Source organism: Sciurus vulgaris (assembly GCF_902686455.1).
Source record: "Sciurus vulgaris genome assembly, chromosome: 7".
Taxonomy (NCBI): domain Eukaryota; kingdom Metazoa; phylum Chordata; class Mammalia; order Rodentia; family Sciuridae; genus Sciurus; species Sciurus vulgaris.
The window spans coordinates 74,529,282-74,548,882 of record NC_136467.1 but is presented as its reverse complement, the minus strand read 5'-3'; the positions used below and the strand labels follow the sequence as shown (position 1 = coordinate 74,548,882).

At 37.4% G+C, this 19,601-nt stretch overlaps 2 protein-coding genes across 3 annotated transcripts; both read left to right on the top strand.

Moving 5' to 3' along the window:
* The first annotated feature begins 12 nt into the window (after window positions 1-12).
* Window positions 13-16,302, top strand: PM20D2 (peptidase M20 domain containing 2). Of its 2 annotated transcripts, XM_079146987.1 has the most exons (7): window positions 13-479; window positions 2,470-2,618; window positions 6,470-6,612; window positions 8,329-8,483; window positions 10,948-11,083; window positions 14,322-14,429; window positions 14,675-16,302. In XM_079146987.1, exons 1-7 carry the CDS (start codon window positions 30-32, stop codon window positions 14,827-14,829), a joined length of 1,296 nt encoding a protein of 431 aa, XP_079003113.1. In that variant the 5' UTR covers window positions 13-29; the 3' UTR covers window positions 14,830-16,302. The 2 variants fall into 2 exon arrangements, with proteins under 2 accessions (XP_079003113.1, XP_079003114.1); XM_079146988.1 differs by lacking the exon at window positions 14,322-14,429.
* A 2,337-nt stretch (window positions 16,303-18,639) lies between these two features.
* Window positions 18,640-19,248, top strand: LOC306666589 (cyclin-dependent kinase 2-associated protein 1-like). Its single transcript, XM_079148758.1, has one exon. The coding sequence runs from the start codon at window positions 18,688-18,690 to the stop codon at window positions 18,973-18,975; it is 288 nt and encodes a 95-aa protein (XP_079004884.1). The 5' UTR covers window positions 18,640-18,687; the 3' UTR covers window positions 18,976-19,248.
* Window positions 19,249-19,601: the final 353 nt, after the last annotated feature.

Below are 19,601 nucleotides of genomic sequence, written 5' to 3'. Positions count from 1 at the left end.
GCGCTGAAGGGTTGCGGGCCTTGGGCACGATGAGACCCGGCGGGGAGCGGCCGTTGGAGCGGGGTGCATGCGATGGCATTTCAGAGCTGGAGCTGCTGAAGCTGCGCGCGGCGGAACGCATCGACGAGGCGGCTGAGCGGCTGGGGGCCCTGAGCCGCGCCATCTGGAGCGAGCCCGAGCTGGCCTACGAAGAACACCATGCCCACGGTGTGCTGACGAGCTTCTTCGAGCAGGAGCCGCCGGCCGCCTCCTGGGTGGTGCAGCGGCACTACCAGCTGCCGACCGCCTTCCGAGCGGAATGGGAGCCGCGGAGCGCTGCGGGGTGCGCGCTGCACTTGGGCTTCCTCTGCGAGTACGATGCACTGCCGGGCATCGGCCACGCCTGCGGTCACAACCTCATCGCCGAGGTTGGGGCGGCGGCCGCGCTGGGAGTGAGGGGGGCCCTGGAGAGCCTCCCTGGGCCTCCTCCGCCGGTGAAGGTGAGGTGGGGCCGATTCACCCAGTGCACCTCAGTCGCGGGACTGGTGTAGGGCGTGTGCTGGACGTGTGGCTCTCCCTTTGGCAAAAGGCAGAAAAGAATCCCCGAATAAAAGTAAGGACTAAACATGTTGCGAACTAGTGACCTTATGCAGACTTTTATTTTCACTTATGTAGTTGTAAATAACTCAGTAGATTCTTCTCTAGGAAAAAAACTGAAAACCAAGCCTGGTTTTTGTTACGGGCTATTTTTGGTGACTGAGAGGCAACTGCAATTTGCTGACGAGGTTGTGTAATCCCTGGAGGAAGTAATTTTTGTAGGAAAACCTACAACCCCTCTTTAATAGACTCCTAAATCTACATGTTTTGGCTGTGGGAAAGGAACTGTAGTGATTTGAGTACTTGTTATTTGGATAGGAAATTTTCAGTCTTAAGAATCACCAAACCTCTAGAAGTATACTAATAATGGGAAAGCAAATGAACATTTAGTCATCCTTAAATCTTAATTTTTATTTCAGTTTTAAGAAACTTCCTTAAACGGGAATGTCGTTTATGTTTCTTAGGCAAGTTTAATCTTGTGTTACTGTTTTTCCATATATTATATTGTTCATTCTGTGAGCTAAGATTCAGTCATCATCACGCAGGTTAAAGGGAAGACAAATGTTTTAATACTATTTAGCCCATTTTCCCCCAATGTCAGTAACCTTTCTCTTTGTCCTAACAGTTTCATCTTTTTACCTACCTTCTCTTTTCTGCAGCTGGGGGTTGTTTTTCGCTTTTTAACTTTTTTGTTTTGTTGGGGCCAGGGAGATGTCCTTTGTCATTGCGTGAAACATTGGAGAGATTTAATTTTAACAAGGTATATGAAAGATTCTGAGCTATCAGCAATACACCCATCCTTTTTTTTTTTTTTTTTTTTTTTTAAAGTGAGGAGTTAAGAACAGAGCAGCTAGTTTAAGAGTTTGGATACTTTATAGCTTCTAAAGAAAGCTGGACTTTGAGAAACGTACCAACTTCTCATTCCAAATGGTTGTTCTCAGTTTTAGTAAGGTTATCTGTCTATCTGAAAATGGAATTTGAGTTCTCTTTACAAGCCAAGTCTTTTTTTCCAGCTCATTACATTGTATTCCTCGACATGACCTTGCAAGTATGAATTGTTTATAAACAATTTTTCTTTGCTTTTTAAAATTGAAGAAGTTTAAGTATCAAAGTAAAATGTTTATTCTGTAAAGTTTTCTTTTGTTTAATTAGGTGTTTGGTGACCAGTAAATCTGCCTGGTTGAACTGGTGGAATCGAATTAGTAAGTTTGTGTAATAGTTGGCCATTTCTTACCATGGTATTAAGATTTGTTTAATGCTCTTCATAAAGGATTAATGAGTTAAGACTTTTTAAGTAAGTAGCTTAGTAAGGAATCAGTTCAGGCCAGCAGGTTAGGGAATCAAAGGTAATTCAGCTCTGACTGAAGATTTGCTCTGTGACCCAGGGCAAGACACTTCACTCTGTTCCTCAAAACCACCCTCCCCAAAATGTTGATGCATACCACTTACCTATCTCACAGGGTTGTTGTAAGGTTGACTAACAAGTCACTGAAAAATTCCTTACCAGTAAAATGCTGGTGAATAGTTCTATACATACACTAAAAGTCTAAGCCATGAAGAAGCTTTAAGAAATAAGTCCTGGCAAATTTTGAGGAACTAAGTATGTAATATTCAACTTTTTTCACATTTGTCATTAGTTATACAAATTTGAGTCATTATGGGGAAAGTTTCCTATATTGTGCCTGGTACACACATTGCACCAAATTAGTGTAATAAACTAAACTTTCTGATTGATTTATTACCATGTATTTTATGCCCACTGCATAAATCTTGTCTCCATAGTTTAAGAACTTTAATATAGATTGTGAGTACATATTTGAGGCAACCTGTTTGATATTTTCCTACTAGGACTTTTTGTTGTTGTTTTGCTCTGAAATAGGTATTTCCCTCTAGATAAGTGTCCTGGGAACCCCTGCAGAAGAAGATGGTGGTGGAAAAATTGATCTAATTGAAGCAGGTGCTTTTAAAAACCTCGATGTTGTTTTTATGGCCCATCCATCTCAAGAGAATGCTGCTTATCTACCGGATGTGGCTGAACATGAGTAAGTAATCAAGTTGAAGATAAACTTAGAGGATGACAGACTATAGAATACTTTTATGTCTAAGAGACCAACCCTCCACATTTTTTTTCATTTAAAAAGTAAATTGATATGTGCATGTACAAATATGGTATAATGAATCCCACTACTATGTATAATTATAATGCTCCAATTAAAAAAAAAAAGTAAATTGAGCCAGTTGTAGTGGTATATGCCTGTAGTTTCAGTTACTTGGAAGGCTGAGGTGTGAGGAGTGTTTGATCCTATGTGAACTGGAGACCAGCCTAGGCAATGCAGTGAGACCCCATCTAAAAACAGAACAACAAAACAGAAAGTATATTTTAAGGTAATATGATGTCTTAACTTAAATTGAATGATGTTTGATAAGACTCTTCTTTAAAACAAAACAACAAGTGTATTGAAAAATAATATGATGTCTTGATTAACATGACTGACATTTGGCAAGACTCTTGTAATTGAGATTTATTATGGTGTTCATACTTGGACTGCTAAAATAGTACCTAAAAAATAGGAGTAGCAAATCAGAACATGTTGACACGTGTGTTCTGTTTTGAATTCTGAGAGTACCTGGGTTCTGGAAAGCTTGTGTTCTTTGATAAGGAGTTGCCTTTGCAACTGAAAAGATTTGTAAGAGATGGTTTTATTAGACTTGGGAAGAAAACACTTCTTCCTATGTCCTGAAAGAGAATATGGAGGCTGGATAGCTGAGGATTTTAGTGGAATTTATTTGTCTGTGCTTTTCAGATTTGTCTGTTGCTAAAACCTTTTATTTGTCTTCCTGTATGTTGAGGACCTCACTTTTTTGGCATCTAGAAACATGCATCATTGAAATGATTTGAATTTTTACAATAGAAATTTCAACCATTTTCTGCTAAATGCAATACACTGTTCAGTGCTGTTCTATCAGCTAGGATTATCCACGAAGGGCCGAGTGACCTTTGTTATATTTAACAAAATCCAGGTGCATCAATTTCTGATGCTTTTTACTGTTGTGTATTATCTACTATATGTGTTTTATTTCTGCTTAGAGTATTCAGGTTTGCCATGAACATCAGAAGTCTAAATTCTGGTCTTACTGACTTTATGTTCCATGGTTGAATTTTAAAGCTATTTAACAACGAAGGAATTTTATTCTTTAGTCAAAAAAAAAAAAAAGAAAAGAAAAGAAAAAGGAAATTTCAATCATTGTAGTTGTCTGGTTAGTGGTCCAGTCAAAAGGAGCCACTGCTTGGCTGCTTCAGGAACACCGCGTACTCCTGTGGTAGTGAGGACCTGGGAGTGCTGGCACAACCATCCCAGCAGTTCTGCCAGATTGTACTGGGGAATGTCACCTCCCAGAGCCCTATCAGGTCTTGTTTTGAAAGAGTGATCATTTTAACTGCTATGGTATCTTTGTTGTTATCATAGGGAATTGGTACAATGACAGTAGGAAGTATTCTTTCAACCTTGGTTTCAGGGATGGTGTAATGGTAACTAGTACCCCTCTAGTTACCTGAAAAAGACGTGGAGGATTAGAGATCTCCTCCAGTGCCTCTGGCCGGAAGGGGCCTGCACCTGCAGCCCCTTATGATTAGGCTTAGGGTTAGGCCTCTTGGTCTTGATCCTGAAGCCAGCCTACTTGGCCCCAGGCCTATTTTAGTGTCTGACTTCTTTGCTTTTTTCACGGGTTATCTTTTAAGATTTCCACAAAAGAGAAACAAGATAAAGAATTTAAAGAAAGTTAATAATTCAACTATCTTTAAAATTTCTGACAATGAATACTAAAAAGCAAGTCATTCCTGTTGGCCACCCTTCCCATATGCAGTCCCTTCTTTGTTATTTGTTACCCCAGGGACGAGGATTGAACCCAGGTCCTTACCCATGCTAGGCAAGCACTCCACCACACAGCTACAGCACTAGCCCTTCAGATCCCTCTTTAGAGGTGTATATCCTTTGAGGTTTATTTATAGGACATACATAGGTATATGTATAAATTAAATATTGAAGGAAGCTTTTTCTCTCTGAAGTATTGAGTTTAACACACACATACACATTTATTTTATTTTATTGAGGCATTCAGAGTTAACTCAGGGACTCTCTTCCACTGAGCAACATCCCCAGTTCTGTTTTATTTTTTGAGACAGGGACTTGCTATGTTGCTGAGGCTGGCTTGAACTTGTAGTCCTCTTACCTCAACATCCTGAGTCACTGGGATTATAGGCGTGTGTCACCATGCTCAGCTAAATGTATATCAATATATTATTCTCGCTATCTGCAGTGGCACATGCCTGCAATCCCAACAACTCAGGAGTCTGAGGCAGGAAGATTTGGGGCAACTTAGTGAGGCCCTGAGCAACTTATGGAGACCCTGTCTCAAATAAAAAAGTAAAATAAAAAGGGCTGAGGATGTGGCCCAGTGGTTAAGCACCTCTGGATTCAATCCCTGTTGCAAAAAAACAAACAAAAAAACAAAACAAAAACACAACATATTGTTTTGGTCCTTATTTTTTTATTTAAAACATTTTTTTTTGAGATGGGTCTTTCTATGTTGCCCAGGCTGGCCTTGAATTCTTGATCCTCCTGCTTTAAACTCCCAATAGCTGGGACTAGAGGCAAGTGCCACCATACCTAGCATACAGGCCCTGGTTTGTTAAAACAAAATTAAAGTTTTAACTTTAAAGTTTAAAATAATTTCATATTATTTTGTTTAAAGTATGTTTTTTAAGGCCAAAATATTAATGCTGATATAAAACAATCTTTAACATTTCTTTTCCTGTAGTTTGTTGTTCTTTAATTGCATATAGGTTTGAACTTGGAAGAAATGGTACTAGAGCCATTTTCATAAAGGACTGCTTTTTCCATTTTGTAATACTACCAGTTTTCATGAAATTCTAGTTTCAAGGTGATAGTGAAAAGATATATGTCAAGGAAATAAGTATACTACAATCTTATAAATGTGTTTGAATGTTTTTACTTGTTTTTGTTCTGCTAACAGAATGTTCCGGAATGATTCAAGAATGGGTAGCATTCTAAGAACTCCTGAATGTCCAGAGTGGTTTTTCAGTCTAAATGTGAATAATACTAATCAATTAGGCTTTGAAATTGTTAACTAAGCAAGTCGATCACTTAGTTACACTATTATTTAGTTATAAAGCTATATGTATTTAATTCATAATGTGAGAATATGAAAACTGTGGAATGAAGTAATGATAATTTATAGAATTTTAAAATATTAATGAGGGTTGGGGATATAGCTCAGTAGTGGGGTGCTTGCCTAGCATGTATGAGGCCCTGGGTTTTATCCCCAGTGCTGGAAACAAGTTACATAAAATAATTTTAGCAATCTAAGGTATTTTGAAACACTAAAATATTGCTAGGGTATATTGTGATAACATTGTGAGTATAAAGTGAGTTTCAAAGATTATTTTAGCCCATTTCACTGTTGCTTTTTACAGAAAACTTGTCTGAGTTTTTGCAAACTTTTGAGAGAACGCTATCATACTATGGTGTAAAAGGAAGCAGGAGCTCCTATTTTATAATTGCATCATGTAATACAGTAGTGCATGTGTATTCAAATTGAATTGTATACAAAGTTAAATCTATATGAGGTTGGTTGAACAACATTTTTTTTCTCTCTTTGGAATGCTTTCTTTGTGTTAGGTACTATGTCACATAATAATAAACTATAATTAATGCAAGTAAATTGTAGTGCTTTTTCTGCAAATAATTTGCAAATAAAAATTCCAACAATGTGAATTAATTTTGAGTAAGAGTTTGGTAGTTCTAACTAGTGCATTTTTTTTACTTTAGTGATACTGTAGGAAGTAATTTTCAGTGATTTTGTTATTTCCTAGTGTGACTGTGAAATACTATGGAAAAGCATCTCATGCTGCAGCTTACCCCTGGGAAGGAGTCAATGCTTTAGATGCTGCTGTTCTTGCCTACAACAATCTGTCTGTGTTAAGACAGCAAACGAAACCATCCTGGAGAGTTCATGGTATAAGTGTCTTATATTTTATATACTAGGTGCTTAATATACTTTAGTGCAATATAATTAATATTTGATTTTTTAAAAAAATTGGTAACATAGTTATGTGCTTCATATGAATATTCTAAAATTTTGAACATTTTTAGGAATTCATGTGACAGGGTGCTAGGATATTTCTATGTGGATAGGAAGATAGTTACAACTATTGTACATAAATGGAATGATCATCTTTGAGTAATAGAGATGAAGGTTTTATATGGGGGACTATGTTTTTTCTATCAGTGTTTGAAAGTTAGAACTTGATTTTCCAGTTATCCCATTGTCTCTTAATGTTAATAGCATTTTGTCCATTCCTCAAATTTTAAAAAGGTATAATGATGGGGCTGGAGTTGTGGCTCAGTGGTAGAGCACTTGCCTAGCACAAGTGACACACTGGGTTCAATCCTCAGCACCACATAAAAATAAATAATGTAAAGGTATTGTGTCCACCTACAACTAACTATATATATATATATTTTTTTTTAAAGGTATAATGATTACTGTATTTGAACAAAGGCTGTTAAATCCTGAGCATTGAAAATTATAAATTTAAAATTATATGTGTCACCATAACAGTAATATAGTAATAAAGTATACTGTCGTAAAGGTACACATTTACATTTTAGTTTATTTTCTTATGACTTAGGAAATTGTTGTAGCTTAATGCCTATTTTTTACTTGATTTTTAAAAATAATTTTTTAGTTTCCAATGGACCTTTATTTTATTTTATAGGTGGTGCTGAAAATTGAACCCAGTGCCTTACACATGCTAGGCAAGCGCTCTACCACCGAGCTACAACCCCAGCCCCGATTTTTTACCAGGTTTTGCTATAGGGAGAAGTCAGTTTGTAATTGTGCTTTTATCAATTTTCTGCCTTATTTTCTTTAAAAGGAAAAAAACAGGAAGTTTTTTAGAATAGAAATGTATTTTTAAGTAGATCATATAGAATTAGATTTTACATATCTTTTTTTGTTATTACGTTGGATAAGTCTTCATTCTGTGTAGTTCCAAATAAATGTGTTTGTTTTGACAGTTTAAATACTTAGGATCTGATTTGGGTTTTTTTTTTTTGGTATGAAAATTATTTTTCCAGAGCTAAATTCCACTTAAAGCGTTGGAATTATAATTATAGAACCTCACTCTGTTGGGTGCTTTTCTTTTTTTATGTTGAAAGTTTATCAAACAGTACAACTGTAGTAAAATCATGAAAATTTTCCCCAGAGAACTTAAGATATTATTACATTTTTTATAGTTATATAATTTTTTAATGTTTTAAAAAAATAATCCAGATTGTAATTTTTTTCTTTTTGTGGTACGTAATCTAGATTATAATTTCTTTATTTCTTTTTGTGGAGGTGGGGATGGAACTCAGGGCCTTGCTTATGCTAGGCTAGTGCTCTACCACTGAGGTACACCCTCAGCCCTATATCAATTTCTAAATGTTATATAGATTCCTTAGAATAAAGTATATATAGGCAGTTTTTTCCCCTATGCTAGGAAATATCACACTCTCTATAGAATCTTATGTTGTACAACTATTAAAATCTTTGATCAATGTGTCAGTGAAGTAAATATGTTTACATTATTTTTCTTTATGTACATATTGTCTAAAAAACTTTATGGATATATTTAAGCTTAAAGTAATGATCACAGGTTTAATTTTAATAATTTGGTTCTTTTTATAGGTATAATAAAAAATGGTGGCGTAAAACCCAACATCATTCCCTCTTACTCTGAATTAATTTATTACTTCCGTGCACCTTCAATGAAAGAACTTCAAGTTTTGACCAAAAAAGCAGAAGATTGCTTCAGAGCTGCAGCTGTGGCTACAGGGTGCACAGTAAGAACTTTTCAGAGTTAATTATAATCAGAGGTATATAGTGGGCTTGGGCTGTTTATGTTACGTTCAATTGAAACCTAACTCACTTCATTTTGTGATGATGGTTGTGGTGGTGTTTTGGTGCTGGGGATTGAACCCAGGGCCTGTACTCACTGGTGATAGCTGGAATTTGTAAAGTGAGTTGGTTGAATAGATAATATGAAAGCCTTTAATTCTTATGTATTTTACTCAATGTCTGAATAAGGAAGACTACACATCATCTTATATAGTAATTAGAGTAATTTGGATACTGCTGCTCTAAAATCCCTGCCTTTTGGCAAGTTATAACCTTCATTGTTGGTGGTTACACTTTTAGAAATGCTTCATATAATTCCTGTAAAGGGAACTTTATGTCAAAATCTACAAAAGCTCCTTTTGTTAAAGTAGTGATATAAAGTACAGTAGTGATGTAAATACTCCTCAGTGGCTGCAATGGAAGTTAAACCCAGAAGTTCGTCAAGAGGGTTTGCTGATTTGCATTGATGTATCAGTCATGTATGGAGTAAAGTGGGCTGAGTTTTAGGATTATATAAAATAAGAATTTTGCACATAGTCTAGTTGGAGAGACAAGATCTTGACCTGTGCTGCCCAGCCTCATTTTCTCACTTTAAAAACAGGGATAATGATACAGTTGTAGTGTTCTTTTGAGAGGTAAGTGAACAGATTAGAGCATAGCCTTCACGTGTATTACTTAATATTTTTTCTGTCCTTGGTAGTCTAGTGATGTGTAATTGGTTCACATGGCAGCAGTGTCTCATGGTAGCAGTGGTCCTCAGACAGTGTATATTAAATATCCTAAGAGTAATGTCCATTGTAAGTGTCAGGAAGAATCTGAGGCAGGTAATCGTTAGCCTGGGGGAATAGGAAGATTTCATGGAAGACTGTAGACCTGTATCAAGCTTTTAGGGATGATCATACTTTCAGGCTTGTGAAGGACAGAGAGTGAGAGCTCACAGATGGGGAATGTGGTCAACAAAGAGAAGAACGGAAAAGCTCATGTTGTGTTGTGATGAATCGATAAACAAATACATGGACAATTGTAAAAGCAAGTACAGAGCCTCCTAAGCCATTAGAGAAGGCAGGTATAGATTTAGTATATAATTGTAAAGCATCCATAGCTTAGGGCAGTACAAACTAAGCTTTTATTCCCTTACTTATTTATAAATATTTAAAATATTTGTTTATAAAATACATACATGAATGATTACCGTTAGCTCATTTCTCATATTCCTTTAGTAAGGTTTATTGTTATAGGATTTAAATCTAATTAAGTGGTATTTTAATAATTTCTTATATTTTGACTGACTTGAAAGATCTGACTGGATTGTCATTGTTTCTATCTTAGATATTACCAAGAAGAAAAGAAATGTGATCTCTGCTGTTTCATGATTGGCATTTGCTAACATTTTTGGTATTATATTTAGTTTGAGGGAATATTGCCCATTTTGAGTTAGTCCTGAATCTGCAAATCCACTCAACTGGTCACATACAATGTACTTCTGTATCTTCATACACTTAAATTAGTGAATGAGGACCATTGTCAACCCCTTGTCATTGTGAGACTGTGGTATTTCTTACAGGGTACCTTATGACCAGGCAGGGGTGTCAGTGTCATTTTTGTATGTTGAATATTAGTAAAGCTGAGTTTCTTTCTTTTGGAGACTGAAATCTAGAGCAGTGTTCCTCAGATTGTGGTTTTTTTGCCACCTGCATCAGAGTTACTTGGGGATGCTCATCAAAATGGTAATTTCAGGGCTCTCCCCATACCCTTTTCAGGTGACTGAAGTTAACACCTGCTGTACTTGCTGGCTAGTTTAGAGCTTGGTGACATGTGGTTTGGTTCATATATAACATTAGGAAGACAGGGTCTTAGGAATTCTCATTATAAGACACTTTTTTTTTCAAATTTATTTTTATTGAAGACAATTTTTTTTTTTAAGGTAGAAAATTTGAGTGAGTTTATGTCTAGATGAGAAAGTGCCCTCTCTTAAAACCTCTTTCCAGCTGGGCAGGGAATCCCAGTAGCTTGGTAGGCTGAAGCAGGAGGATCACAAATTTAAAACCAGCCTCAACAACTTAGCAAGGCCCTGTCTCAAAATAAAATATAAAATCTGGCTGGGGGGCTGGGGAGATAGCTCAGTAAGTAGAGTGCTTGCCTTGCAAGCACAAGGCCCTGGGTTTGATCCCTAGCACCGCAAAGAAAAAAAATAAAAATTAAAAAAAAAAAAAAAAAAAAAAAAACTGGCTGGGGATGTGGCTTGGTGGTTAAGTACCTCTGGGTTCAATCTCCAGTACAAACCCCACCCCCCCAACCCCTCCAAAAACAATAAAACCTCTTCCTGTTAGAGAACCATCACTGGTTTGAAAACTAGAGAATTTGCATATTTTTGTTTCAAATTTTGTTTTGTAATTTTTTTTTTATTAGGTAGAAATTAAAGGTGGAGCACATGATTATTACAATGTTCTACCCAATAAGAGCCTATGGAAAGCTTATGTGGAGAACGGAGAAAAGCTGGGAATAGAGTTCATTTCAGAAGATGCAATGCTGAATGGCCCTTCAGGTAATTAAGTTCTTTTATTGTATTTTGAGCTATTTGAAATGGACAAGAAATGCCATCTTAAATTAAATGATTTTGGAGGTAAGGAAGTACTGCTGATGTTTTTAGTGATATTTTCACAAACTTAACTTTAGTGATATTTTCACAAACTAGTGAAGAATCTACTAGTAGAAACTAGTATTGAATGTCAAGTTAACAAATTTGTTTTTACAAGTAGCCAACCTACTTTTTGGTCTGTTTTCTGAATATTTCTAGTGTTTCCATTTCCTTAGTTCTAATTTTTGAGTAAGCTACTAAAATGGGAAATAGAATTTTAATTCATTCTCAGTCATCACAATGAGCAAGTTATTAAAGAATTTAGTTATCTGGGGCATTTTCACATTCTGAAGAATCACAGACAGCTGTTAGAATTTAAGAAATATATGCATATTTTAAATAGTATAATAAATATATTAAATAATATTTGGGATTATTTTAGATTTTTTTCATTTTAAATATTATTACTAACAACACTTGCAAGTTAGAGATGTATCTCCTGAAATAGAAAAATAGATATTGTGAAGTAGAACCAAAAGAACTTGGTAATAAAAATGGGGTGCTGATATCATCCATTGAGCTAAGAAGTTCAAGAGAAAGCAGTTTAGGGTCAGGTGGGTTGGTATAAATTATTAGCATTTTAAAAGTTTGAGGTGCTCATCAAATTTCTAAGTGGAGCTATTCAGAAGTCTATTGAATCTGGAACCACAAAAGATGTTCAGGTAGGAGATTTAGGGAGGTCGTTGTTAGTAAGTTTGCCCACGTATGTAGAGGGAGAAGATGTCTGAAGATGGAACACTGGGATCCATGGCTTTTAAGTGATAAGCAGAGGAAAGGGATCTGGAGAAGGAGACAATGTGGTCAGAGAAGGCCAGATAATCAGGAGAGTGAAGTCATGGTAGCCAAAGGAGTAGAGAACTTCTAGAAGGGAAGGAGGAATAAATTATGTCCGATGCTTATAAAGGTTGAGTAAGATAGGTATGGTCTAGTATTCATTATATCAGCAATTAGAAATTCATGGATGGTCTGGAGAAAAATGATGGGAGGCTGGTGGGACCAAATTCTAGATCTTGCTTCTTTACCTACTACATTGACAGGTGAGATAGTAGAGATAGCAAAGGAAGATTCTTCCTTTTCAAGAAAGTTAGCTTTAAAGGAAAGCAGAGTAGATGCAAACATAGAAAAGATTTTTAAAATAAATAGTTGAGAGAAGTAGATGCAGGTAAGTGTTCAGGAAGGAGGGCAGGAGTTCAGAGATGTCCTCCCTAGGAAGTTGTTGGTAGCATATGGTAAGCCCTGAAGTGGCAGGTTGGAGGACTGAAAGAGAATTGCCACTGAGAGGGTTTGACCAGAGACATCAGTAGTGTGTGTGTTCTGAACAGCATTGATGGCTCAGCTCAGCATTAAAGACCATGAATTTGTTGTCAAGGCCTACCTTTACTGTCCTGTCCTTCTCCCTAGCGTGTTTATGCAGTCTAGCTGTGGGAGGGAAGATGCATCATTAGATCTACGCAGGGTTTGGATTCTATATAATAGACAAACAGTAGGATAAAGTGACTGTAATTTGGATATGGCTTGCAGACTCCAGGGTATAGCTCCACAAGTAAGATCTTAAAATATACAGCAGGCATTTGTCCATCTTATCTACCAGTGTGCCATCACCAGGTAGCCTGAGTGTCTGGAGCCGTTCCTGGTACTATTATGTGTTCAGTGAATATTTTCCAAAGTGGTACATTTTTACAGAGCTCAAAGCCTGGCCTTGGTCTGCCTTCCACATAACTAGAAGCTGTGAGACTGTGGGTCCATGATTTAATGACTCTGTGCCTTGGTTTCTTCCTGTGTAAAATAAGAACTGCTCAAAATGTTAATGAAGCATTAGAATTACTTTTGGAACTGGTAATTCCAGATAAACAGTAACTGATGTTAAATATTTTGCTTTCATTCCCTTACCACTCATTTCTTGTATAGTCTAACTTTGTCAGAAAGTGTTTGACACTTAATAAGCATCAGTAAATACCCATTGAGTGAACAGAAGGCTTTGTTTTTACTATGATATATTCAGCAGATGTTAGTGTCAGTCATGTGAGAGACCAGAAGCATGGTGATTTAAAATATTGTTTCTTGCCTTAGAGAGGTTCACGATGTTTTTTGAGAGACATTAACCACATAAAGACAATAACTGGAAAACGAAAACTGGAAAATTCTATGGAGGATTGTAATACAATACTGTGAGAGCCTTTGCTAGAGGACCTTACCAGGGAGATGAAGTAAGGGTTCCCTGAAGAGATGGTGTTTAAAGCAGGTGGAGAGGGGACAGCATATGCAGAGGTCCCAGGGTGTCCAGAATGACTGGGGCATAGCAGATAAGTGGGAGTGTGTTCTGAGACTAGGATTAGAAAGGTGAATGGAGTCAGAGCATATTAAGATTGAACAAATAAAAATAAAAAAGATGGAAAAAATATTGGCAGAGTAGATGCTGCTAGATCAATTAGACTGTTATATCATTTCCAACAAGAGGTGATAATATTGTAAACTGGGGACAGGTGCTGGTGCTGGTGATGAGAAAAACGTTAGGTTTCTGAGGCATTTGGAAAGTAGTTTTGACGATTAGGGTTGAAGAATAGGAAACTCATGAATTTGACTTTGGCTGTGTTGGGTTTACTTTGAAGACATCCAAGAAAAGTTAACAGTTGGCAATTGGATGTACAAGCATGGAGCTTAGAAAAGACTAAGTTACAATTGATGGTTATTTGAACAATATGTATGAAGAAAATCTTGAGCTTCTAAGAATATGGCATGATAAGAGAAAGGGCTGGAATTGAGTCTTGAATAAGTAACGTTTTGTGGTTGCATAGAGGAAGCTATACCTCCAAAGGAAGGGGCCATCATAGTTCACAGAAGGCAGGAAAGGGAGCAGGCCACAGTGGAGGCTGCTGGGAGGACAAGTGAGAGTAGCCTTGGCGTTGGGAGAGGCAGGTCTTGGGGGACTTTTCTGAAGGCCATGAGAGGACTGATGGAGGTGGCAGCAGACTGGAGTGGAAGAAGAGGCAGTGAGTGTGTGAGCCTGCAGGCAGCTCTCCAGGGAATTCACTTTACCAGGTCTTTTCTAACAGGGCAGAGAACCATAACCAAGTGCAGGATTTGGATTAAAATTTCATCATTCAAAAATATTTAACCCAATATATTTTTCTTCATGTGTTCCAAGGATCTACTGATTTTGGAAATGTTACTTTTGTGGTTCCTGGAATTCATTCGTATTTTTACATTGGCTCAAATACCTTGAATCATACTGAAGAGTACACGGAAGCTGCAGGTAGGCTGTTAAGGGTGGAGGTTTTCAAGGTAGGCTGTTAAGGGTAGGCTGTTAAGGGTGGAATGTTCTCTCTTTTCCTAGCAGTAGCTGCCTTTCTAACTATTTAATTTAGCCTGTTATTTCAGGAAATAGATTCTGTGGGCAGTTGGAGAGGCAACTTAGGTATTGAGAGTTAACCTGAGGAATTAAGAAGTTGATTTTTAATTAGCACAGAAATATTTTAATTCATTTTCTCTGCCCTTTAGGATCCCAAGAAGCTCAGTTCTACACTTTGCGTACAGCCAAGGCTCTGGCAATGACTGCATTGGATGTTATTTTCAAACCAGAGTTGCTGGAAAGAATCAGAGAGGACTTTAAATCAAAACTTGAGGAAGAACAATTTTTAAATACAGTAGAATAAGAAGAAGACTTAGTAGTGGTTTACGAATCATTAAGATGATTTTTTTCTTTAATCTTTTTTAATGGAAGAGAACATGCTTGATTTTAATCTTAAAGGAATCAAATTCTTCTTATGTGATAAGTAAGAACAGGATATGGAGAAAACATAATCACTCATATCTAAAATGAAAATTTTTGCAAATTTATATTTGATGGAATTGTGATATTTTGGGAATTGGTAGTTGATATCATTTCTTAAGCTGGATGATACATGATTTATCAATAGTAATATTTTATAAGTTTATATATTGTATGTTTTAAAAGGTCCAAGAGGTTTCAGATCTTATATGCAGAATTAACACCCATGAAATGATTTTGTGGTAGAGAGCAGTAAACTTATTTAATGAAGTTTTAAAGTTCAAGTTCTAAATTTAGGAAAAGTTTGTTTCAAATATCTCACTGTATTGCTTAGAAAAATCTCTTCATTTATAATAAGAGTAGACTTTTAATCAGAGATGCTTTTGGGAAACAACCAGAAACTCAGGTACAAAGAATAACTTTAGTTCTACCATTTGAAGAAAAATGAGAATTTTCCATATTTTACACATAATTAATTCTGGGATGTGGCATTAATTTGTAATTCAATGTTACAGTAATAGGGTAAGTGTTAGTCAGGATTGGACTTTTCCAATAAGGCATTTGCATGGTAGCCCAGATGAGATTTGTAGGAGAACTCAGAGAGGGGTCACTGACTGGCATCTGCTCTGCTCTCTGGAATCTTTAGAGTCCTACACTGTCCCTCCAGCCGCAGCCTGCTCAGGCCCCAACTTAGAAGCCAACCTGCCTACCTGGCTGCACAGAATTCTGAGCCTCCATAAGCCTTATGCTAGCCCAATATTCATTAAAAATTATTGCAAGTTTTTCATGATTCTAATTCACACAAAAATTAGTGTGAATTTCTTGAACATGCTAAAAAGAATGTGTGAAAAAATACCTGGTAAAACAAATATTTTAAGCTGTGAATGCAGTAAAGCTCCAGTGTACTTTATTTTAAAGGGAGTCCTCAGGTTTGAGCAAGCATGCCTGAAGTGGAAGGGGAAGGAGAGAAAGTGTGCATCTGGCTTTTGTGGTATAATAAGCAAGTCACTTGGGCCCTCTGAGCTACCAACTCACCTTTTGAAAAGTTAGATCTTCTCCTTACAGTCTTTTGAATCCCTAATTCCCTTTCTATCTGAAATTATTTAAAGTTGCAAGAAAGAGAGGTGGTTGTGTTTGGGAGAGTTAGTAGTTGAGAATTGCCTTTCTTCTGTATAAGGGTCTGCGGACTGTGGCCTAATTTCAGCTAATAGATGCCTTTTCTTTTCTTTTCCTTCCTTCCTTCCTTTTTCAGCCTGCTAAGAATGGGCTTTGCATTTTTTAAAGGGTTGTTAAAAAAAAAAAAAAAAAGAAGAAACAACAGAGACTGAAAACAGTGACCTCCATACCTAACGTGTCTGGCCCTTTACAAAAAAGGTTGCCAGCCCTTGTTCTGTATAATAGTGAAATAACACCTGTTTCTCTTTGACTTAGGTCATACCATCAGATCTTCTGGGATTACACTTAAAGCCTCTGCATTGAAAACACTGAGAAAGGGATTTAGACTACAATGTCCTAACACATTGAGCTTGACTATTTATTATGTTACAGTTCATTAGGAAATTTCTCCTTCTAAACAGTATGAGTTTACTGTTTGCTGTAGAGTACCTCCTTCACTCTAGGATACAGCTACCCTGTTGCTCTAAGATGTTCCATTTATGCAGTCTTCTAACTCTTCATGTCAGCTTTCAGAGTTGATCCAACATAACTACCATTTGTTGTCTTGTAGCCAGATGTCCGGCATGGTTGAGGGAAAGGGTTTCTGTCAGAGGGATGAGCTGGCTATGAATTAATCGCTGAGAAACTTATTTAAAAGAAAAACCACAGGAGACAATGATCTTTTCTGAATCAGAGGGGGCGTGCCGGATTGAGCCATGCCAGATCTGGCTGTCAAAGATGAAGGAGCCCACCTTCCCTCTATTTATTATAGTCATACAGGTAAAAGGGGGACCAGGAGGAGCTTCTGTGAGGAACAGGATGGGGTGGAGTTAAGAAAGCTATTTGCTCTAATGGGTTATCCCAGCAGGACCAGCAAATTTGTGGCGGTGAGCCACTCTGCACAGATACCACATACTCCAGGCAGTCTGGAACAATCTCTCAATGATTGCCAGTTCCTGAAAACCAGATTTCTGGGTCTGATAGCTCACCAAACCTGGTTTTAATTACTGTCATAAATGGCTCCCCACAGTCTGGTTATTTACAATCTCAATTAGTCTTGGTTGGTATATATTTTATATAGAGAAGAGGGCACCAACAAAAGCTTCATGCTGTGAATTAGACATATCAGAGAACCAGTTTTATATAAACAATTAGTTTCCTAATTACTAGTTTTATAAATTTCTCAAACATAAAATTTCTTTTGTAATTCCTGCAGTCTAAGAAACAGCATTTCATATTCTAAAACCTTGATAAAATTCTAGAACAATGATTATTAACTGATATTCCAACACACTGATACATCTCATCTTTTGTGATATGTCATAAATTGCTCTTAATTGTCATTCATGCAAAGTGTTTGTGCTTTGTATATGATTATTTACTTTTGTTACCAGGGATTGAACCCAGAGGCACTTAACCACTGAGCCACATCCCCAGTCCTTTTATTTATTTATTTATTTATTTATTTATTTATTTCAAGAGAGGGATTCCCTAAGTTGCTTAGGGCCTTCCTAATTTGCTGAGACTGGCCTCTAACTTGTGATTCTCCTGCCTCAGCCTCCTGACTCACGGGGATTACAAGTGTGTTCCTCCATGCCCAGATAATTTACTTTTTAAAAACAAATTAGAAAACATTTGGCCTTTGTTTTTTTTTGGGGGGCATGGCCTATTTCACTTAGTATGATATTTTCCAACTTCATCCATTTACCAGCATATGCCATAATTTTATTCTTTATGGTCAAGTAATATTCTCTTGTGGATATATACCACAGTTTCTTTATGCATTCATCAATTGAAGGGCATCTAGGTTGGATCCGCAATCTAGCTATTGTGAATTGAGCTGCTGTGAACATTGATGTGGCTGCATCACTGTAGTATGCTGATTTTAAGTCCTTTGGGTATAAACTGAGGAGTGGGATAACTGGGTCAAATGGAATGTTTTCTCTGATAAGTACATGACAATATATAATAAGGGGGGTGCTGGAGGGAAGAGAAGAATGAAAGAATTTTGGAAGGTGTAGAGGAAAATGGGGTAGAAGTGGGTGGAGGATAGAAAGATAGTAGAATGAGACAGACCCTATGTATTACCCTGTGTATATGTATGATTACATGAATGGTGTGAATCTACATTGTGTACAACCATAGAAATGAAAAGTTGTACCCCATTTGTGTACAATGAAAGTGCTGTCTGTAAAAATAAAGATTTTAATAAAAATATCTGTATAGAGTATTCAAGAGCGTTTCTGCTTATTATAAGCAAGTTATGAGTATGATAGCTACCCATCCCTGTATACCCACTCAAATAACACTTCTGGGAAAACTCTTATTCTAAACAGAGGGGTAAAAAAAAAAAAAAAACATGTATTTTTCTTGTTCACATCACTCCCATGGCAGTTTTCACATGTCGCTTTGTATATATGGTAATCTGTGTATTTTTCATCACCTTAAATAGACAATAAACTGCTGCAGATTAAAAAGCTCAAAAAAAAAAAAAAAAAAAAATCAGAGGTCGCCTCCGCCCTTGCAGCCCGGCCGGCTACGACCCGCCCCTGGGGGCACGTCTTACAAGCCGAACTTGGCCGCGCACATGCCGGGCCTCCGCCCTCAAGCCGCTGGAAGCATCCGTTCCTCTTCCACCAGCATGGCAGCATCCTCCCAGTACCGCCAACTGCTGAGCGACTATGGGCCACCATCACTGGGCTACACCCAGGGAACTGGGAACAGAAAGGTGCCCCAGAGCAAGTATGCGGAACTGCTGGCCATCATGAAAGAGCTGGGGAAAGAGATAAGGCCCACCGATGCAGGGAGCAAGAGTGCCAAGGAGAGACTGGTTTGGGAGTGCTTGGCTGAAACAGAGCGGAATGCCAGATCCTAGCCTCCTTGTCAGCAGCGGAGGGTTCCTCTCCAGTGTGAGAGGTGACAACTCATCTTCCCTGTTCAGATGAAACACTTGTTTTCAAAATGGTAACAGTTTTTTTTTTTTTTTTTCTCCCAAGGTTCAGTCTCAAAATATTGGGAAAATATTTTGAAGTTAATTAGGATTTGCATTTTAAGTAGTTAGGAATGACCCAGGTTTTTTGTTTGTTTTTAAGCATTGATTTAAAAAAAGATGTATGTGAAGTTATTTTACAGCAAACTGTTGTTTGGCTCCAAGATACCAGTGTCCCTTTATCTTTTGAATACTTCAAGTCACCCAAATTGCTCTTTGTTCCTTTTCATAAGCTCAGTTGATCCCAAAGACTTTGTTTTAATGCATCCTGACCCCCTGCTTCACTTAGCTGGTTCCCTGTGCCATACAGTGTAGATTCTGCTTAATGGCACTTCTTTTTTGCTTAAGCATTTGCATGAGTCTTCGTGCTTTGAAGTCAATTTTCTTTTCTTTTCTTTTTCTTTTTTTCTTTTTGCGGTGCTGGGGATTGAACCCAGGGCCTTGTGCTTGAGAAGCAAGCACTCTACAAACTGAGCCATATCCCCAGCCCTAAAGTCAATTTTAAGAGTGCA